At 48.0% G+C, this 23,285-nt stretch overlaps 1 protein-coding gene and 1 long non-coding RNA gene across 4 annotated transcripts in view; one reads left to right on the top strand and one right to left on the bottom strand.

Annotated features, from left to right (window-relative positions):
• Positions 1-12,738, top strand: part of LOC140391426 (neuromedin-S-like) — a 44,922-nt gene extending 32,184 nt beyond the window's left edge. For all 3 annotated transcript variants that reach the window (XM_072475954.1, XM_072475952.1, XM_072475953.1), the window contains 2 exons: positions 418-475; positions 12,601-12,738. In XM_072475954.1, the coding sequence (XP_072332055.1) occupies positions 418-475; positions 12,601-12,614 (72 nt within the window). In that variant the 3' untranslated portion in view covers positions 12,615-12,738. The remainder of the gene's footprint in view (positions 1-417; positions 476-12,600) is intronic.
• Positions 12,739-20,240: 7,502 nt separating this feature from the next.
• The window catches only part of LOC140391762 (uncharacterized), a 275,634-nt gene continuing 272,589 nt past the window's right edge, over positions 20,241-23,285 (bottom strand). Inside the window, exon 4 of the long non-coding RNA XR_011935168.1 lies at positions 20,241-20,316. This is a non-coding gene — a long non-coding RNA (uncharacterized lncRNA). The remainder of the gene's footprint in view (positions 20,317-23,285) is intronic.

A 23,285-nucleotide genomic window follows, 5' to 3' on the forward strand; every position in this document is an offset into this window, starting at 1 on the left:
GCCATATTTCACATTGCAAAGGTAGATCCAAACAGCTTGGCTAGGGGCACAGTAAATTCTGGAGCACAAGCCTTCAGTACTATTGCTGAAATATTGTCAGGGCCCATGACCCAACATCTATTGACTTTTTTTTTTAATCTTATTTTTTCAAAAACAACAGCCTGTACAAACAGAATTTAACAAAAAAATAGGTCTATTAGGTGAAAAATAGGTGAAAGATTACCTACATATGACATGATTTAATGTTGGAGGGTAGCTCTCAAGGCCATTTAGGGTGTATTTACATTGTCATATTGATGCAGTTAGAAGATATGATAGCAATATTACAGCTTGCTCATGTCTTTTGCAAGTGAATGTTTATTTTTCAGCAATGCTGATACACATTTTGGTCATTATATTTTACATTGCTAATTCCAGCCTCGTAATAGAAGAATTCCCGATGTGTATTCACAATATATAAAACATCATCTGAAAGGTATGTATATTTTCATGAACATCTTTTCCTGGTAGAGTAGAATCAGAAAGCCAATTTATTGCAATACAGTTCTTTAATTTTATAACAAATAAAAATGTATTTATTGGAGACTGGGCCAAAGGTCCTGTTTCCTTCTGTAAACATCTATGACTCTATGACTGGATGGTGTTCTGTAAACATCTGGATGGTGTTCTGTAAACATCTATGACTGGTTGGTGAAGTATTTTAAAACACTATCCATTCATTTCAGGGTGCTTGGTTTAAATCCATTGCTGGCTGATGGGATGAAAGCATTATTTTTAACTTACCCTTGAAATGATAAACTATGTGAACTGAGTTTGAGTTGTCACAATGGTGTATATGGGTTCACAATGCAGGAACAGTTTGCAAATTGTCCCTAAACTGTAGATATCACAACCTGTGGGGCCGGACCTCAATGCCGGTGTTATATAACTGCAGTCACGAGATGCGGTTTTCTCCGAGATTGGTTACAATTGACTGGATTGGGCTAGGGAGGGATACAAGAGGTGCAAAGTGTGGACCCAATTTAAGGAGATGACATCAGCGCCGTGTTGTAATAATGGTGGAGGAGGTGAAAGATAATTAAGGTACTTTGTTCCCAGAGAGTGGCAGGAAAAGGCTTCCCAGCCAGAACAAATATTCCAGCTGGAGGTGACAGAGCAATGAGCAGCCACAGTGTGTTGAGGAGGATGTGGGTTCAGTACCGCAAGAAGATCAATGACCTTTGTTCTGGCAAAGTAAGAGCAATGCAACCCCCAGAGACTGGCCACCAGGTCTGCAGCACAAGCAGATCTATTGGCTGAGCAGCCTGAGGGCATATGTTGCTCCTGAACATGGGAGAGAGATGTATCTCCAGGATAAACGTTACGGAGGAGTTGACAGCACTCATAAGTACAGCAACTGCCTGCTGATTACCGCTGATGTGTCAGGACTCCCATGTTTAACACCACTTGGAGGAAACACGGAGTGGGATGGACACTCTTATGTACTCTTGGTGGAGTCTTCGAGTCTTCAATGCCCATCACCAAGCGTGGCTCGGCAGCAATACAGACCGAGCTGGCTGAGTCCTAAAGGACATAGCTGAGAGGGAAAAATATACTTTGGATGGTTAGCACTGCTGCCTCATAGTGTAAGGACCCAGGTTCAATTCTGGCCTTGGGTGACTGTAGGGAGTTTGCACTTTCTCCCCGTGTCTGTGTGGGTTTCCTCCACAGTCCAAAACATTGCAGTTTAGATAGATTAGCCATGCTAAATTGACTCTTGGTGCCTAGGGATGTGCAGGTTAAGTGGGATAATGGGATTAGAGCAGGGGAATGGGCCTAGGTAGGGTGCTCTTTCAGAGGGTCGGTGCAGACTCGATGGGCTGAATGGCCTCCTTCTGCACTAGGAATTCTATGGAATTCAATGGTTCTAATACTTGTCCTCATCCTCTCAACCAGCCTGCCACAGATGCATCTGCCCATGGGCGAAGTCCCATCTTCACATTGAGGATACCTTCCCATCATGTTGTGTGGCACTATAACTGCACAAAATGAGAGATTTTAAACGGATCTCAACTCATGACTCGGCATCCATGAGGTGGGCCATCAGTAGAAGTAGAATTGTATTCAACCACAATCTAGAACCTCATGGCCTGGCTAACCGCACTTTGCTAAGCCAGGGTATCAACTCTGGTTCAATGAGGAGTGCAGGAGAGCATGCCAGAAGCAATACCAGGCATATCTAAAAATGAGGTGTCAAACTGGTGAAGCTACAACACAGGACTACTTGTACCAAACAGCATAAGCAGCTACTAATAGACAGAGCTGAGCAATCCCACAAGCAACGGATCAGATTTGCTGTCCTACCACATCCACTCATGACTGGGCGGTATAGTGGCATAGTGGTTAGCACTGCTGCCTCACAGTGCTGAGGACCCAGGTTTGACCCCGGGTCATTGTCCATGTGGAGTTTGCACATTCTCCCCATGTTTGCATGGGTCTCACCCTCACAACCAAAAAAGATGTGCAGGCTAGGGAGATTGGCCACGCTAAATTTTCCCATAATTGGAATAAAAAGAATTGGGTACTCTTTATTAAAAAAATTTTTTTAAATGTTTTAAAATGAACTGTTGTGGACAATTAAATATCCCTAGCGGAGGAGTCTCCACAAATATCTCCATCCTCAGAGATAGCGGAACCCAGCACATCAGTGCAAAAGATAAGGCTGATGTATTCACGACAACCTTCAGCAAGAAGTGCCAAGTGGATGATCCATCTTGGCTTCCTCCAAGTGTCCCCATCATCCCTCAGCAATTTGATTTGCTCCACATGATATCAAGAAATGGCTGAATACTGCAAAGGCTATGGGCCCTGACAATATTTCGGCAATAGTACTGAAAACATGCTCCAGAACTTGTCATGTCCCTGACCCAAACTGTTCCAGTACAGCCACAATGGCATTTACCCAGCAATGTGGACATTTGAGCAGGTATGTCCAGTATACAAAAAGCAGGACAAATCCATCCCAGCCTATTACCACCCCATCAGTTTACTCTCAATCATCAGTAAAGTGATGTTATCAACAGCGCTAGTAACGCTTAGCAATAACCTGCTCACTGACGCTCAGTTTGGGTTCAGCCAAGATCACTCAGTTCCTGATTTCATTGCAGCCTTGGTTCAAACGTGGACAAAAGTGCTGAATTTCAGGGGTGAGGTGAGTTACTGCAATTGACATCAAGGTAGCATTTGACGGAGTACAGCATCAAGGAGCCATAGCAAAACTGGAGTCAATGGGAATGGGGGGAAAACTCTGCTGGTTGAAGTCATACCTAGTACAAAGAAGATGGTTGTGGTTGGAGGTCAGTTATCTCAGTTTCAGGACATCACTGCAGGAGTTTTTCAGGGTAGTGTTGTGGGCCCAACCATCTTCAGGTGTTTCATCAATGACCATCTTTCCAATGAAGGTTAGAAGTGTGATTGTTAGCTCATGATTGCACAATGTTCTGCACCATTTACAACTCCCAAGTACTGAAGCAGCCCATGTCCAAGTGCAGGCTTGGGCTAACAAGTGGCAAGAAATATTCATGCCATAAATGTTGATCTCCAATGAGAGAGAATCTAACCATCACCCCTTGACATTCAATGGCATTACCTTTGCTGAATCTCCCATTATCAACATCCTGGGGGTTACCAGTGACCAGAAACTGAACCAGACTAATGATATACATAATGTGGCGCACAAAGACTCCGTGAGACAAACAGAGTGAAGTCGATGAGGCTTTATTAAGCGTGTCTGTTCCCCAGCAGCCCGATAGTAAACTGGCATGCGGGGGAAGGCACCGGCTTCTTATACTTCGCCTTCAGGGCGGAGTATGAGGTCAACGGCCAACCAGGACCCGGGATCTGTCAGCCAATGACATTAGGGCTTCCAGTCCCACATGACCCCCAATACATACTACCACATTCACCCCTTGTCAAAAATGAACCCGGCGGGGTGATGCTTCGTATGGTGGTAAGGGTTTACAGTACTGGTCCTGGGAGGAGAGAACAGTTACATGGTAGGACCGTATTGGACAGTATCGTCCTGTTACAACTATTTACAGAGGATATATGAAAACAAAATGTTCATTGGACAGTCCATCTTTGTTTTACATCGACGCCACGAGTCGGTCGGGCGGTCTGGTCGTCCGTGTCGATCGCCTCGGCCCCGGCGGTGGTGGTGGTGCTTGTACCAGCGTTGTCGCCTCCGGGAACCGCACGGTTTTAGCTGTCGGTGCAAAGGGGAGGGGGGCTGATCCTCCTGGGAAGGGGGCGGTCGCGGGGTGCGGCGGTGGCAGGAAGGGGGGCGGTTGGGTTGATGGTGCCGGGGGGGGGTGCGTGGTGCCGGCGGGCGCCAGATCCCGCAGGGAGACCGTGTCCTGTCGGCCGTCGGGGTACTCCACGTAGGCGTACTGGGGGTTTGCGTGGAGGAGGTGAACCCTTTCGACCAACGGGTCCGCCTTATGTGCCCGCACGTGCTTTCGGAGCAGGATGGGTCCTGGGGCCGCCAGCCAGGTCGGCAGCGACGTTCCAGAGGAGGACCTCCTAGGGAAGACAAGGAGACGCTCGTGAGGCGTTTGATTAGTGCTCGTACATAATAACGACCGGATGGAATGGAGAGCGTCCGGGAGGACCTCCTGCCACCGTGAAACTGGGAGATCCCTGGACCGTAGAGCCAGTAGGACGGCCTTCCAGACCGTGCCGTTCTCCCTTTCTACTTGCCCGTTCCCCCGGGGGTTGTAGCTGGTCGTCCTGCTTGAAGCTATACCCTTGCTGAGCAGGAACTGGCGCAGCTCGTCACTCATGAAAGAGGACCCCCTGTCGCTGTGGACGTATGCGGGGTAACCGAACAGTGTGAATATGCTGTTCAGGGCTTTAATGACTGTGGCCGCGGTCATGTCGGAGCAGGGAATGGCAAAAGGGAAGCGGGAGTATTCGTCCACTACATTAAGGAAATACGCGTTGCGGTCGGTGGAGGGGAGGGGCCCTTTGAAATCGAGACTGAGGCGTTCAAAGGGACGAGAAGCCTTAATCAGGTGCGCTCCATCTGGCCTGAAAAAATGCGGTTTGCATTCTGCGCAGATGTGGCAGTCTCTTGTGACTGTACGGACCTCCTCTAAGGAGTAGGGGAGATTGCGGGACTTGATGAAGTGGTAAAACCGAGTGACCCCCGGGTGGCAGAGGTCCTCGTGGAGGGCTTGGAGGCGGTCAATTTGTGCGTTGGCACATGTCCCGCGGGATAGGGCATCAGACGGCTCGTTCAGCTTTCCGGGCCGGTACAAGATCTCATAGTTGAAGGTGGAGAGTTCGATCCTCCACCGCAAGATCTTGTCGTTCTTGATCTTGCCCCGCTGTGCATTATCGAACATGAAGGCAACCGACCGTTGGTCAGTGAGGAGAGTGAATCTCCTGCCGGCCAGGTAATGCCTCCAATGTCGCACAGCCTCCACTATGGCTTGGGCTTCCTTTTCCACTGAGGAGTGGCGGATTTCTGAGGCGTGGAGGGTTCGGGAGAAAAAGGCCACGGGTCTGCCCGCTTGGTTAAGGGTAGCCGCGAGAGCTACGTCAGAGGCGTCGCTCTCGACCTGGAAGGGGAGGGACTCGTCGATGGCGCGCATCGTGGCCTTTGCGATGTCCGCTTTGATGCGGCTGAAAGCCTGGCAAGCCTCTGTCGACAGCGGGAAAGCCGTGGTCTGTATTAGGGGGCGGGCCTTGTCTGCGTACTGGGGGACCCACTGGGCGTAGTATGAAAAGAACCCCAAGCAGCGTTTCAGGGCTTTTGGGCAGTGCGGGAGGGGAAATTCCATGAGTGCGCGCATACGTTCGGGGTCGGGGCCTATTATCCCATTGCGCACTATGTAGCCCAGAATGGCTAGCCGATCGGTGCTAAAAACGCACTTGTCCTCATTGTACGTGAGGTTCAAGGCTTTGGCAGTCTGGAGGAATTTTTGGAGGTTGGCGTCGTGGTCCTGCTGATCGTGGCCGCAGATGGTTACATTGTCGAGGTACGGGAACGTGGCCCGTAACCCATGTTGATCAACCATTCGGTCCATTTCCCGTTGGAAGACCGAGACGCCGTTTGTGACGCCAAAAGGGACCCTTAGGAAGTGGTATAATCGCCCGTCTGCCTCGAAGGCTGTGTACTTGCGGTCACTTGGGCGGATGGGGAGCTGATGGTAGGCGGACTTGAGGTCCACGGTGGAGAAGACTTTATACTGGGCAATCCGATTGACCATGTCGGATATGCGGGGGAGAGGGTACGCGTCTAGTTGTGTGTACCTGTTGATGGTCTGGCTATAGTCAATGACCATCCTTTGTTTCTCCCCTGTCTTCACTACTACCACCTGCGCTCTCCAGGGACTATTGCTGGCCTGGATTATGCCCTCCTTTAGTAGCCGCTGGACTTCGGAGCGAATGAAGGTCCGGTCCTGGGCGCTGTACCGTCTGCTCCTAGTGGCGACGGGTTTGCAATCCGGGGTGAGGTTCGCAAACAAGGACGGGGGTTGCACCTTGAGGGTGGCGAGGCCGCAGATAGTGAGTGGGGGTATGGGGCCGAATTTAAACGTAAGGCTCTGTAGGTTACATTGAAAATCTAAGCCCAGCAAGGTGGGGGCACAGAGTTGGGGAAGGACGTTAAGTTTGTAGTTTTTGAATTCCCTCCCCTGTACCGTTAGGGTAACTATGCAGAATCCCTGGATCTGTACGGAGTGGGATCCTGCGGCTAGGCAAATCTTTTGTGCGCTGGGGTAGGTAGTTAAGGAACAGCGTCTTACCGTGTCGGGATGTATAAAACTTTCCGTGCTCCCGGAGTCGACTAGGCATGGCGTCTCGTGGCCGTTAATTAGGACTGTTGTCGTCGTCGTCTGGAGAGTCCGGGGCCGAGCCTGATCGAGCGTAACCGAAGCGAGCCGTGGTTGTAGTAGTGGGGTGGGGTCCGTTGTTGCCGTCCAAGAGGACGTCGGGGATGGATAAAATGGCCGCCCCCATACCTCGCCCGTAGATGAGGGGTCACAAGATGGCGTCGGGGGTGGGCAAAATGGCCGCCCCCATGCGTCGTACAGGTCGGGGGCGGTCCAAGATGGCGGTGCCCCTCCTCCCCTCGTGGTGGTCGGGACCCAAAATGGCGGCGTCTGCGGGTCGCACATTGAGTGCTGGGGGGTCTGGGGGGCGCTAGGACCGCGCGGAGTTTCCGGGCCGCGGGCGCTAGGACCGCGCGGAGTTCCTTTGGTGCGAGCTCCAGGGCCGCGGGCGCTAGGACCGCGCGGAGCTCCCTCGCTGGGGACCGGCAGGTCAGTGCGAGCGCTGGGACAGTGAGGAGGTCCCTCGCCGGGGACGGAGGTCGGGGTCCAGGTGAGTTGTATTGCCGGCGGGTCAGGCGTGGGGCGCGGGACGGGGGCGAGGGCCCAGGTCGGCGGCTCCGGCGGGTCAGGCGTGGGGCGCGGGACGGGGGCGAGGGCCCAGGTCGGCGGCTCCGGCGGGGGGCGCGGGACGGGGGCGAGGGCCCAGGTCGGCGGCTCCGGCGGGTCAGGCGTGGGGCGCGGGACGGGGGCGAGGGCCCAGGTCGGCGGGTCAGTCGTGGGGCCGCGAGCGCTGGCACCGCGCGGAGCTCCCTCACCGGGGACAGCGGTGGTCGGGGTCAAGGTAGGTGGCGCCGGCGGGTCAGGCGTGGGGCGCGGGACGGGAGTGAGGGTGGCGTTCGGGATACGGAAAACCCCTTCCTCTCCGTGGAGAGTATTGGCTGGCACCCAAATCGGGAGCGCCGGCGGCGGGTCATACATGGGCTGCGGGGAGGGGGGTTGGGGAGCGTAGGCGGCGTGCAGGGCTCCCAGTTCTCCCGGGGCCGCGGTGGTCGGGACCCAAAATGGCGGCGCCTGGGGGTCGCACATGGCGTGCTGGGGGGGTTGGGAGGCATAGACTGCCTGTAGGGCTCCCTGTTCTCCCGGGACGGCGGCGACCACGCGGGACCGGCACACCACCGCATAGTGGCCCTTTTTCCCGCAGCTTTTGCAGATGGCTGCGCGGGCCGGACAGCGTTGTCGGGGGTGCTTCGCCTGGCCGCAGAAATAACAGCGGGCGCCCCCGGTGCGACTCGGCGTTTGGACTGCGCAAGCCTGTGGGGTGTCCGGGGGGGGGGGGGTAGGGGGTTTGCCGCGGCGGGTACGTACGGGGCCCAATGGCCTGCCGCGCGGTCGGGGCCGTAGGCGCGGGTATTACGCGCGGCTACGTCCAGCGAGGCTGCCAGGGCCCGTGCCTCTGAGAGTCCTAGTGACTCTTTTTCTAGAAGTCTTTGGCGGATTTGGGAGGATTGTATACCTGCAACAAAAGCATCGCGCATTAACATGTCCGTGTGTTCGTTCGCGTTCACAGACGGGCAGCTGCAGGCTCGTCCCAAAATCAGCAGCGCGGCGTAGAACTCGTCCATCGATTCTCCGGGAGCTTGCCGTCTCGTCGCGAGCTGGTAGCGAGCGTAGATTTGGTTAACTGGGCGAACGTAGAGACTTCTCAGTGCTGCGAACGCCGTCTGGAAATCGCGGGTGTCTTCAATGAGGGTGAAAATCTCCGTGCTCACCCTCGAGTGCAGGACCTGCAGTTTTTGTTCATCTGAGACTCGGCCTGTGGTCGATGTGATGTAGGCCTCAAAGCAAGTCTGCCAGTGTTTGAAGGCTGCTGCTGCATTCACTGCGTGGGGGCTGATCCTCAGGCATTCTGGAATGATCCTGAGCTCCATAGTCCTTTTTAGGCACGCTTAATAAATTGTGGCGCACAAAGACTCCGTGAGACAAACAGAGTGAAGTCGATGAGGCTTTATTAAGCGTGTCTGTTCCCCAGCAGCCCGATAGTAAACTGGCCTGCGGGGGAAGGCACCGGCTTCTTATACTTCGCCTTCAGGGCGGAGTATGAGGTCAACGGCCAACCAGGACCCGGGATCTGTCAGCCAATGACATTAGGGCTTCCAGTCCCACATGACCCCCAATACATACTACCACACATAATAAAAACAGAAAATGATGGATACACTCAGCATGTTTTGGCTGCATCTGTGGAGAGAGTGTTAGCTTTTTCAATCCATATGATTCTTCTACAGAATTGAGAGAGTTAGAAATGAACTAGACTAGCCATATATAAACTGTGGCTCCAAGTGCAGGTCAGAGGCTAGGAATTGTGTGGTGGGTAACTCACTACCTCATTCCGCAAAGCCTGTCCACCACCTACAAGATGCAAGACAGGAGTGTGAGGAAATTCTCTTCACTCACCTGGATGAGTCCAGCTCCAACAACACAAGAAGCCGGGCATCATCCAGAGAAAGCAACCCACTTGTTTGCTATCCCTACCACAAACAATCACTCTCTCCATCGCCAGTAGTCAGTAACAGCAGTGTACACCATCTACAAAATGCACTGAAGGAACTCACCAAGGCTCCTCTGACTGCACCTTCCAAACCAATAATCACTACCATCTGAAGGATGAGTGCAGCAGATCCTGGGCACATCACCTGGAGGTTCCGGTCCAAATCACTCACCATCCTTAACTTGGAAATATATCGCTATTCTTCACCATCCCTGGGTCAAAATCGGGGAACTCCCCTTCCTAACTGCTATGGGTGTACATACACCACATGGACTGCAGTGGTCTTAAAAAAGCAGCTCACCACCACCTCCTCGAGGGCAATTCGGCATGGGCAATAATCGCTGGCCTAGCTAGCGAAGCTCACATCCTATCAATTAATTTAAAGAAAACTATTCTAAAGAAACGGCTGGGATTGGCAAGAGAAGCCGGCGTTGATGTATTTCACTGTCTCTTTTGCCCTGGCAGGAGATGAGTGGGCACTCTGGCAGAGGAGTGCACCAGCGCACCATTCCTACTTGAATGGAGGAGGCAGCACTCAACATCAGGAGGGTGGCATCGCATGAGGAAGTGGCCGATGGAAAAATGGGAATGGCCAGGGGGAGGTTTAAAAGATATTGAATTCTGCAGAAGGACAGCATGCCAAAACCTCACCTGCATTAGGAATCCTCAGCTCTGAGGAGGCATCTGCGATCAGAACTGATTTCTCATCATCTCCTTCTGTGTCACTCACTGGGCCAGTTGCATTGGAGAGCTTGGTCACTGTTGCAGCAACATCACTGTGTTCCTCAGAGGAAGGTGGAAGCCACAGAGCCAGCACTATCACACCATACAAGCGCACCTTCCATCCACACAGGAACACTTACTTTGGTGGGTCCACAAATATGTTAAGAAAGTGTGGCACTGGATGAAGACCATGTCACCAGTGTACAGGAGGAGGTGGCAGAGTTGCAGCTCTGGGAACTCCACCTTGAAGGATGGAGGAGATACAGCCCTGCTCAGCTGGGTGCAGGTGCACAGCCTCAGGAGTCACAAGCAGGGCAGCTTGACTTTGGCCCTGAGGCAGTGTTAAGTCAAGGCCAGCCAAGGAAGGAGTCCATTCGGCTCATGTGCCAACATAGTTCAGGGTTTTCAACACAGAGTCAACATTGTGGAGAGGTATATAATGTATTGCACCCTGGGTAGATGCAGAGACAAAGTGCTAACGTAATCAGAATGCGTGCTACATTCTGTAGCACTGACCAGTTAGTGGTTCTGTTGGTGCATTGAGTGTATGCCTGTTGTGCTGCTCTTCAATTATCCAATTAAGGGGCTGGTTTAGCATGGGGCTAAAACGCTGGCTTTTAAAGCAGACCAAGGCAGGCCAGCAGCACTGTTCAATTCCTGTACCAGCCTCCCCGAACAGGTGCCGGAATGTGGCGACTAGGGGCTTTTCACAGTAACTTCATTGGAAGCCTACTTGTGACAATAAGCGGTTTTCTTTTAGCATCCAGAGTACCACAGAAGGGTTGAAGTGGTCACTTGTGAGGCTAAGGGTGTCACCCCTCGTGTGGTGCCATCATCATAACGCATTGGTTGAGGGACCATCTATGCAGCAGGGTCATGTGCCCTGCATTGATACCAGTGCAACGGCATCTGGAGATACTCCCACCGGCATCTCCATGACCAGGACAATCATCACGGGCAGATTGGGTGCAAGCAGCCACAAGTGTTCAGGCTGCCTTCACCACACTCTCAGTTACAAGGGGAGCAAGGCTTGGAAATGGCTGAGAGTGATGGCCACTGTATCATTCATTGTATTGAGTGGTTCACTTGGGTGGTTTTAATTTGTACTTATGTGAATTGTTAATTTTTAATTACTTTGGCTGTGCCTGATCCCAAATGCATGAGCTTTCACCTTATGATTACAAAACTGCAAAAGTGAGAAGAAGTCCTGAAGTGATGGTCTTCGATCGGAGACACTGAGCTGTTGGGGAGATACACTGTCAGTAAGAGCAGAACTATTCAACCTTGTGTGTTTTATGAAGATGATCTTATAGTCAGAACAAAGTGAGTACCGGAGCATGTAATCCTGCTGAATGAGCAGCGCTCAGGTGAAATGTACCTGCATTAGATATGCCTTATCATTCATGTATGCCTGAGACTGCCCTCGCTACCTGCACATCCCGGACGCTGTCCTGCTCTGCATCCTCCTCCTCTTCCTCCACATGAAGTGAGTTAATCCAATACTTCACCCTGTTCAAGGCCCACATCTTCTTGGAGGACTGCGTTATGGAGAGTGCAGCAGCCAACCACCATGCACGAGACCCTTGCAAGGTCCCTCCCAATTGGTCAAAGCACCAGACCACATTTTCAGAAACACAATTGCCTCTGTTGACCATTCTTGGTTATGGTGCCTCTGTGCCTCAATCTCAGGGTCATATAAAGGTGTGAAGAACCATCTCTTCAAGGGATAGCTTCAAGGGAGACCTTGTCGTCTCAAAGTCATCAATGGAGTTTCAGCTGTGATATGAAGAACTGCTGGAGGATGAAGGCATCATGGTAATGCCAGGAAAGCGAGTGTACACATGCATAATATATTTGTTATTGCATCGTGGAAAACTTTCCTGTTGATCAATCTCACTGGCTGCCTTAATGGCCACATGATATAATCAGTGATCCCATGCACCCGTGGGAATCCAGCAATAGAGTTAAATCCCACTGTCCTTTTTGTGCATGCCCAACTGTTTATAATATATTGTTTGCCCTCCTTAAAATTAGGCATCAGTGGCATGCAAGGTGCAATGGTGTGTTGCTGCTTAAGAGTCACAACGGTCCCCAACTGAACCTTGGAATGAAACCGAGGTGAAGACGTTCAAGCCACAGTGGATTTAACAGCCACTGGCATGGAAAGCCATGCTGCCAGGTGTGAGGTCTTCATCAACAAGCGCACAAATCTCAAATACCATCCACATGGATAAGCAATGATTTTCCACTGGAAATGCACTAGAAAAATTATGATTTTCAACCCTGTATTCCCTTTTAAAAAATTAAATAAAATTAGTTATATTCTTTTATGCCTCTATTCTCAGCTGCACTGCACATAGCTCCTAAAATGCAAGAAATCTGGTGAAAATGGTTATTTCTTAGATTGCATCATGTGGCAGTTAAAATGTTTAGACAATATAACATTAGTTTGCACTTTTGAATATTGTGCAAAATTATAACAAATATACAATTAAAATGTATTTTTATTTACAGATTCTTTGGAATAACCACTTATGAACAACAGAACTGTTATGAGCTGAAATCGACCTCCCTCCCTTGAAAGTGTCTACTGTAATTGCATTGTTAATGTAAGCCTACTTGTGACACTAATAAAGATTAAGCAAATTGTAACTTTGGACAATTTGTGGTGACTCACAAGATGTGTTGCAGGAAATTACAGATGTGCTTTCTACTGTGAATAATAAATATCTCACACAGCATTTGTTATTTCTTATTTAAATGTTCTGCTTTTGAAACTTCAGACTTTCACTGAATAGGTTGCAGGATCAGCAGTACTGTCTGATGGTGGTGTATCAGATGAGGAATGCTTCAGTCACTTGACAGGTCTGCCAATCTCCCAGTGGCACACTGTGAAAGTGTCATTTGGCCTGGAGTGGGGCCTTCTAGGACTGGGAGACTTCCTCAGGAGTAGAAACACATTGAAGAGCAGTGCTGGCGTCCTTCCCACTATTTTCCTAATGTACAACCGTACCGCACTCGACAGGGCTGGATACATCCAGCCCCATGTGCACTCTCTCAATTAGAAAATCGGCTCCTACTTGCATTAGCTGATTAAGTAACATTGGAGCAGTGCTCCTACTACCACTGTTTTACATGAAAGCCACTAACAAACAGTGCGTAGCACCAACTAGTACTCGAGAACCAATATAAGTAACCAAAAGGGAGAATTTCCTCACCTCCATAGGTACACATTGATCTGTTCTCACATATGTTCTATTCAGCCATAAGCTACCACCAGACTCTTCATTTAGGCAGTTGGAACCAATGTTTGTCTTGATATATGGCCCAAGCTACATCGGAACAGGAGTAAACCAGTTAACCCCTCAAGCCTGTTCCATAATTCAAGGCTGATCTGTGAGCTCACTCTATGTATCTACCTTTGCCCCATATCCCATAATTCTGTCAGTATACAAAAATCTATCAATCTCAGATTTAAAGTTAACAATTGATCTAGCATCAATTGTCATTTACGGAAGAATGTTCAAACTTCTACCATCTTTTGTGTGTAGAACTGTTTCCTAAGTTCACTCATGAAAGGCCTGGTTCTAATTTTTAGACCCACCCTAGTTCTAGATTCCTCACCCACTGGAAATAGTTTTTGTCTAACTTCTCTGTTGTCCTTAATATCTTGAAAACATTGATCAAATCACCTCTTAGCTTTCTAAATTCCAGGCATAAAGCCCTAGCTTGTTTCATTCCTCCTTGTAATTTAAATCTTGGACCACAGGCATCATTCGGATAGAGGCAGTGACATAATGGTATTGTCGCTGGACTTGTGAGCCACAGACCCAGAGTCATGCTCTGGGGATCTGGGTTTGAATCTCTCCATGCCAGATGGTGAAATTTGAATTCAAAAAAAAAATCTGGAATTAAAAGTCTAAAGATGACCATGAAACCAGTGTCGATTGTCGTAAAATCCACCTGGTTCACTAATGTCTTTTGGGAAGTAAATCTGTCATCCTTACCTGGTCCGGCCTACATGTGACTCCGGATGCCAGATCCTTAGCAATGTGGTTGACTCTTAAATGCCCTCAGTGCAATACATGCTGATTCATCCAGTGACACCCACATCCCATGAAAGAATTTTAAAAACGAACAGCTATGCTACGCTCCCTCCAGGACCAATATATCCTTCATAAGTTTTGGCACCCAGAACTGTTCACATTATTCCATGTGTAGTCTCACCAAGGCTTTGTATAACTGAAGGTTTCCACCCCTTGTATTCCAGTCCTCTGAATATAAAGGCCGGCATTCTATTAGCCTCTTCAATTATTTTCTGTACCTCTTCACGTTTTAATATTCTATATACCTAGACCCCGAGCCTCTTTGGACTTCCACTGTTGCTAGTTTATCATCATTCAGAAAGTACTCTGCTTTATTGGGTCGGTGCAGACTTGATAGGCCGAATGGCCTCCTTCTGCACTGTATGTTCTATCCTATTTAGATCCAAAATGGGATTTGGTGACCATTGAAATGCATTTGTCATGTTTTTTCCCACTCATTTCACCTATGAATATATTTTATTAACTTTATGCAATCTCCCAGAAGGGTGCACCAATGGGCACGCTGGCAATGTGGGTGGGTGCACCCCCCCCATGGGATGGAATACTCTCCACTTGGCTGGATGAGTGCATCTCCTGCAACACGCAAGAAGCTCCACACCATCCAGAACAAAGCAACCTGTTTGATTAACATTATCTAGAAAGCCCATAGGTGCATGGGAATGCCTCCCTTCCAAACACCACACTGTCCTCACTTTAAACTACAACCTGGTTAATCTACTGTCATTAAGTCAAAATCCTGGAACTCCATTTCTAATTAAACTGGGTATACCTACACCAATTGCACTGCAGCGGTTCAAGAAGGCAGCTCACTACCACCTCCCCGTGGACAATTAGGGATAGGCAACAAATGCTGGACTTGCCAGTGACACTCACATCCCGTAAATAAAAATTTATAATACACTACTGTGTCAGTGAAACATGACAGTCATTGGTTTCCTTACTGGTATCCAAAACCTTTATTAAGATGATAACGATTAAATCATATTTAATATTTCTATAATTTTCACTTTATTTCAATCTATGTGTTGTCTTTAGATAATATGCTGATAGCTTGAAGTTACTTTTCGTGGAAAATTCCAGACAAAACAAAGGTGTTGATAAACTTGCTGCCCTGCATTAGCTTGGGATTCTCTAAAGTAAAATGAAATATCATCCTCCTGCATTCTCAGATTTTTAATGATGTGGAGATGCCGGCGTTGGACTGGGGTGAGCACAGTAAGAAGTCGTACAATACCAGGTTAAAGTCCAACAGGTTTGTTTCGATGTCACTAGAGGTAGACAACGTTGGCCGAGTCGCACGAGTATGTACCGCGTACCTGGTGGGTGGTGGTCTCGCGTGTAATGGTGGTAACCATGTCGATGATCTGGCACGTCTTGCAGAGATTGCCATGGCAGGGTTGTGTGGTGTCGTGGTCACTGTTCTGAAGACTGGGTAGTTTGCTGCAAACAATGGTTTGTTTGAGGTTGCGCAGTTGTTTGAAGGCAAGTAGTGGGGGTGTGGGGATGACCTTGGCAAGATGTTCATCTTCATCGATGATGTGTTGAAGGCTGTGAAGAAGATGTCGTAGTTTCTCCGCTCCGGAAAAGTACTGGACGACGAAGGGTATTCTGTCGGTTGTGTCCCATGCTTGTCTACCTCATACGCTGCAGGAAAGGATGTCCCGAAACGTGGTACATTGGCGAGACCATGCAGACACTGCGACAATGAATGAACGGACATCGCGCGACAATCACCAGGCAGGAATGTTCCCTTCCAGTCGGGGAACACTTCAGCAGTCAAGGGCATTCAGCCTCTGATCTCCGGGTAAGCGTTCTCCAAGGCGGTCTTCAGGACGCGCGACAACGCAGAATCGCCGAGCAGAAGCATATAGCCAAGTTCCACACACATGAGTGCGGCCTCAACCGGGACCTGGGATTCATGTCGCATTACATGCATCCCCCACCATCTGGCCTGCGAAATCCTACCAACTGCCCTGGCTTGACACAATTCACACCTCTTTAACCTGGGGTTACCCCATCTCTGGATCTGTAAAGATTTAATCACCTGCTAATGCTCACATTCCAAGCATTGTCTGGCATCTTTGAATCTGTCTATATATATGTTTCTGGAACATACCTCTTCATTCACCTGAGGAAGGAGCAGGGCTCCGAAAGCTAGTGACATTGAAACAAACCTGTTGGACTTTAACCTGGTGTTGTAAGACCAGATTTTTAATGACTGAGATATAAAAATATTTAAAATAATAAAATCCACTGATTTAGTTTTCACAGAAAAATGGACACTTCTGGAAATAACTCCACAAAATACGAGTAAAATTTCCTAAATGCCATGTAAACAAAGTAGAATTTGATCTATTCAGTTATTGTAAGTCAATAGTTCTGATATATTGCATGTAACATGAGTCCTACTTCTACAAAGCCTGGTGGTGCAGTGGTTAGCACTGCTGCCTCATGGCGCCGAGGACCCGGGTCACTGTCCGTGTGGAGTTTGCACATTTGCCCCGTATGTGGTAGTCACCACTGATGTATATATTGTATATAGAGGATGTCGGTGTAGGTGCTTTACGGTAAGGCCCTGTACTACAGGTATGGGGGTAGTTCCTGCCTGCTGGCTCCACCCAGTAGGCGGACTATAAATATGTGTGCTTCTCGTACAGCAGCCATTTCATCAGCTGCTGTGGGGGCCACACACCTTAGTGTAATAAAGCCTCGATTACATCCAACTCTCGTCTTTGTGTAATTGATCGTGCATCACCGTATCTGCGTGGGTCTCACCCCTACAGCCCAAAGATGTGCAGGGTAGGTGGATTTGCCATGCTAAATTGCTCTTTTATTGGAAAAAAAAGAATTGGGTACTCTTAAGTTTATAAACGAGTCCTACTTCTACAAGTGTTTTCTCCAACTCACCATGAGTAACACAATGGATGATTTGCAAATAAAATTCATATAGACAATTTTGCACATATGAGCACATCTTACCAAATAACACTTGCAGTGATATGTTCCCGTCATGCTTATTTCCATCACACATTTTCTGTTAGTTAATTTCTGTCACAACAAAACTCAGGACTGCTGATTAACACTCTTACCACTGGACTAAGTATGCAGCCCCTGTTCCTAGACTTGTTGAGACTACTTCCTCTGACACTGGTACATTCTGGCTGACCTATAGGTGATGTGTGAGACGCAGAGGGGCCAAATTTGCTGACGATAGGAAAGCAAGCTATGTAGAGAATACAAAATATCTACAAAGGGACATAGATAGGTTAAGTAAGGAGGCACAATTTGGTAGATGGAGTCAAATATGAGAAAATGTGAGGTTGTCCACATTGGCAGAAAGAATAGAAATGGTCAGTGATATTTACATGGAGAGGGACTGCAGAATGCTTCAAGACATGGATCTGGATGTTCTTGTGCACAACTTACAAAAGGTTAGTATGCAGGTACATAAGAACATAAGAACTAGGAACAGGAGTAGGCCATCTGGCCCCTCGAGCCTGCTCCACCATTTAATGAGATCATGGCTGATCTTTGTGGACTCAGCTCCACTCTCCGGCCCGTACACCATATCCCCGAATCCCTTTATTCTTTAGAAAGGTATCTATCTTTTTCTTAAAAACGTTTAAAGAAGGAGCCTCAACTGCTTCACTGGGCAAGGAATTCCAGAGATTCACAACCCTTTGGGTGAAGAAGTTCCTCCTAAACTCGGTCCTAAATCTACTTCCCCTTATTTTGAGGCTATGCCCCCTAGTTCTGCTTTCCCCGACCAGTGGAAACAACCTGCCCGCATCTATCCTATCTATTCCCTTCATAATTTTATATGTTTCTATAACATCCCCCCGCATCCTTCTAAATGCCAATGAGTACAGTCCCAGTCTACTCAACCTCTCGTCCTAATCTAATCCCCTCAACTCTGGGATCAACCTAGTGAATCTCCTCTGCACTCCCTCGAGTGCCAATATGTCCTTTCTCAGGTAAGGAGACCAAAACTGAACACAATACTCCAGATGCGGCCTCACCAACACCCTATACAATTGCAGCATAACCTCTCTAGTCTTGAACTCCATCCCTCTAGCAACGAAAGACAAAACTCGATTAGCCTTCTTAATCACCTGTTGCACCTGCACACCAACTTTTTGCGACTCGTGCACCAGCACACCCAGGTCCCTCTGCACAGCAGCATGTTTTAACATCTTACCGTTTAAATAATAATCCATTCTGCTGTTATTCCTCCCAAAATGGATAGCCTCACACTTGGCAACATTAAATTCCATCTGCCAGACCCTAGCCCATTCACCTAACCTATCCAAATCCTTCTGCAGACTTCCGGTATCCTCTGCACTTTTTGCTTTACCACTCATCTTAGTGTCGTCTGCAAACTTTGACACATTGCACTTGGTCCCCAACTCCAAATCGTCTATGTAAATTGTGAACAACTGCGGGCCCAACACTGATCCTTGAGGGACCCCACTAGTTACAGGTTGCCAACCAGAGAAACATCCATTTATCCCCACTCTCTGCTTTCTGTTAGTTAACCAATTCTCTACCCATGCTACCACTTTACCCTCAATGCCATGCATCTTTAGTTTATGCAGCAACCTTTTGTGTGGCACCTTGTCAAAAGCTTTCTGGAAATCCAGATATACCACATCCATTGGCTCCCCGTTATCTACTGCACTGGTAACGTCCTCAAAAAATTCTACCAAATTAGTCAGACACGAGCTACCCTTTGTGAACCCATGCTGCGTCTGCCCAATGGGACAATTTCCCTCCAGGTGCCCCGCTATTTCCTCCTTAATGATAGATTCCAGCATTTTCCCTACAACCGAAGTTAAGCTTACCGGCCTATAATTACCCGCTTTCTGCCGACCTCCTTTTTTAAACAGTGGTGTCACGTTTGCTACTTTCCAATCCTCTGGAACCACCCCAGAGTCTAGTGAATTTTGATAAATTATCACTAGTACAGCAAGTAATTAGGAATGCAAATAGAATGTTGGTCTTAATTGCAAAGGGGATAGAGTATAAAGCGAGGGGAGTCTTACTACAACTCTTCAGGGCATTAGTGAGACCACACCCAGAGTACTGAGTGCAGTTTTGGTCTCCTTTAAAAGGGATATACTCGCATTGGAGGCAGTTCAGAGAAGATTGACTAGGCTGAATCCTGGGATGAAGGGGTTGTCTTATGAGGGAAGACAGAGCAGTTTGGACTTATACTCATTGGAGTTTAGAAGAATGAGAGGTGATCTTAATGAAACATATAAGATTCTGAGAGGGCTTGACAGGGCAGGTGCTGATAGGATGTTACCCCTCATGGGGAAAGCTAAAACTAGCGGGGCATTGTTTCAAAACAAGTGGTTCTCCCGTATAACACGGAGATGAGGAGGAATTTCATCTCTCAGAGGGCCATTAGCATTTCGAATTCTCTCCTCCAGTGAGTAGTGGAGGCTGAGTCACTGAATACATTGGATTGGATTTGTTTATTGTCACGTGTACCGAGGTACAGTGAAAAGTATTTTTCTGCGAGCAGCTCAACAGATCATTAAGTACATGAGAAGAAAAGGGAATAAAAGAAAATACATAATAGGGCAACACAACATACACAATGTAACTACATAAGCACTGGCATCGGATGAAGCATACAGGGTGTAGTGTTAATGAAGTCAGTCCATAAGAGGGTCATTTAGGAGTCTGGTGACAGTGGGGAAGAAGCTGTTTTTGAGTCTGTTCGTGCGTGTTCTCAGACTTCTGTATCTCCTGCCCGATGGAAGAAGTTGGAAGAGTGAGTAAGCCGGGTGGGAGGGATCTTTGATTATACTGCCCGCTTTCCCCAGGCAGCGGGAGGTGTAGATGGAGTCAATGGATGGGAGGCAGGTTTGTGTGATGGACTGGACGGTGTTCACGACTCTCTGAAGTTTCTTGCGGTCCTGGGCCGAGCAGTTGCCATACCAGGCTGTGATGCAGCCTGATAGGATGCTTTCTATGGTGCATCTGTAAAAGTTGGTAAGAGTTAATGTGGACATACCAAATTTCCTTAGTTTCCTGAGGAACTATAGGCGCTGTTGTGCTTTCTTGGTGGTAGCGTCGACGTGGGTGGACCAGGACAGATTTTTGGAGATGTGCACCCCTAGGAATTAAAGGCTGAGTTAGATTTTTCATTTAGACGGCAGTCAAGGGAATTCGAGTCAGACAGGAAAGTGAAGTTAAGGGCACATCAAATCAGCCAGGATCTTATTGACTGGCAGAGCAGGCTCAAGAGGCCAAATGGCCCACTCCCGCTGCCAAGAAAACAGAGGTAGTTTTATGTGATCTATATTTGTTTTTTTTTCTTTTTGTTAAAACTAATTAGCAGTCCTGTGACTGTTCCTCCATGTTTTCTTAATAAATTAAGTTTCAGTCTTTTGAGCCAGGGTTTTATTCTAGGACCTTCCCATCCAGTAGTAACACCAACTGTGATCGTAGCACATTTCCGATCATGTTCTTACATTCTTTTTGTTTAAAATATTTTATTAAGGCTTTTGTATTATAAATTTGAATAAAGTAAGCAACCACACACGAAACCAACACCAAAACCCAGCCAACATGGCTTACATACAGAACTCCCCAATCCCAATTCCCCATCAACCTTTCCCCACCTTGCCCAACTCCCCATGCCTCCACTTTAAAAAAAATAAAATTTTGAGTACCCAAATATTTTTTTTCCAATTAAGGGGCAATTTAGCGTGGCCAATCCACCTAGCCTGCACATCTTTGGGTTGTGGGGGTGAGACCCACGCAGAATTGGAGAGAATGTACAAACACCACACAGACAGTGACCCAGGGCCATGATTCGAACCTGGATCCTCAGTGCCACTGTGCCACATGCCACCCTTATGCCTCCACCTTTAACCCCTGTTCTTACATTTTTATCTCACCATTTTATTCCAATTGAAGTAACATGCTGAACAATGGATTCTGACAGGGTGCCGAGGTCCCAGGTTTGATCCCGGCTCTGGGTCGCTGTCCGTGTGGTGCTTGCACATTCTTCCCATGCTTGTGTGGGCTTCACCTCCACAACCCAAAGATGTGCAGGGTAGTTGGATTGGCCACGATAAATTGCCCCTTAATTGGAAAAAAATGAATTGGGTACTCTAAATTTATTTTTTTTAAAACAGAAGGCGTGGATAATATGATGTTCAGTGCCCAAGGTGCTGAAGCCAAACTAGGCTGGTTGTAAATGTAGGAACATTTCAACATATTAAGCATTCGCTTTTTCAAAGATTTAATTTCAACTCTCTACTTCATGCAATCTGCTTTTTTCCCACAAATGCAAATAAATATTTAGATACTGACACAGCCTAATGGAAATAAAACATTGCTCAATTTGCAGCCGCCCAGCATTCTGTAATTTCAAGGGCAACTGGATATTATTGAAATATATCAAATTATTAAAACAGCTAGCAATATTAAAATATGTTTCATATATAAGGATTATAAGATTGCTATGTTTTGGGATTGGGGCTGGGATTTTCCGGCCCCTCAGCGGTGAGTTTTCCAGGAGTGGAAGCGGCTCGCCTTTGCCTGCCAGTGGGATCTTCCAGTCCCACTGAAGTCAGTGGACATTTGCGTTTCTCGCTGGCCTCACCACCGGGGAACCAACTGAGGGGGGGGGTCGCCTTCAATGGACCAGAAGATCCCTCCTACAGAAAGAGCTGGAAAATTCAGCCCTTTGTCTTGAATTTGGGGTAAAATGAAGGGGTCACAGACCTGTTCAGAGGTCTGCCTAACCAATAGGTTTCGGTGATGTGGCTGGTAAAGATTAAAGGGAGACCATATTGTTTGCTAGAAGGTGCAAACTGTTCAAACCTGGAGACAATGGCAACAGCATTTGTGTTTACAGTGGTTAGTCTGCTAGTTTCCAAAATCCCATGAAGTTGTTGAGAATGTCAGGTTGTAAACAGTTATGCCTTAATGTATCTATTTAATTCCAAGATAAAAGAGAGCTAGGGTCTCAGGGACAGCTGATCAACATTTCTATCTGGGTACAAGGCTCATGTCATTCACTTTGCTGGTGGAGATGGGCTATGAGAGGGGAAGGGTTTATGCCATTCTCTATAAGAACTTGTTAAGAAGTCCAACTTACCTTAAAGTCAAAGGCAGAGTTTGGTAACTCCAAGTCCTGGCAGACCTTGGAGTTTCCATGCACGCATCGACTGGGTGCGAGCTGCAAATACACAATTCAGCATCTTATGTTATTCGGGCTGAGGATGGGCCCTGTGTGCCTGTGCAGAAAGAAAAAATCCATAGAGCGCCATTGCAGACAATGTCCAAGGTACGGAACAGGGAGATATCCCAAAAGAGTCTCAGGTGCAAAAAGATCCCAGTAAAAAGAGAGGAACAGAGAAAGAGGCTCCCCGCAGGAAAAAGGCTGGGTTAACAAACGTAATGTAAGAGGGCACAGGAAAAGCCCTGTTCTTGGAGGGGGCAGCAGAAGGTTGGTGACATCCTGCAGCTGTCAGGGCAAAGGTACCCCTTTGGAGCAGTAGGCGTTTTGCTCAGTGTGGTCGAAGAGCTGATGTTGTGCTTGTGAATTGGTGCTTGAAAGCTGATTTGGAAATCAGGGGAAGTGAATCTTGGGAGATGAGAATAAAACCCTGCAAGGTCATCCAGGTTTGAACGACTTGCGGAGAGAATTCCAAGGCGAGGTCTTTGAAGGTGTAGACTGGGATCCCTCGTGAAAGAGTCAGAGTTTCAATGAGATTATCAGGCTCACAATGCTTACTGATGTCTGGGTGGGTGATTGAGAAATCTGTGGAATCTATCTTGGTCGCATTTGTCATTTATTGTGCACTGTAGTCGCACTGGTCTCAGGTTGTTTGTTAAATCACACATACCTCATGTTAAACCTGAATGCATAAGATAGCATACTACCACAGTCCTCAGTGGCTCATTCATCTTTGGCTTTGGCCAGAGTGACCAGTGGGTCCTGTACAACTCATAGAAGGAGGGGTCCTCCTCCTCCTCCATCAACTCTTTAAAAAATAAAATTAGAATACCCAATTCCTTTTTTCCAGTTAAGGGGCAATTTAGCCAATCCACCTAGCCTGCACATCTTTG

The sequence above is a fragment of the Scyliorhinus torazame genome, chromosome 15, assembly GCF_047496885.1.
Source record: "Scyliorhinus torazame isolate Kashiwa2021f chromosome 15, sScyTor2.1, whole genome shotgun sequence".
Classification (NCBI taxonomy): domain Eukaryota; kingdom Metazoa; phylum Chordata; class Chondrichthyes; order Carcharhiniformes; family Scyliorhinidae; genus Scyliorhinus; species Scyliorhinus torazame.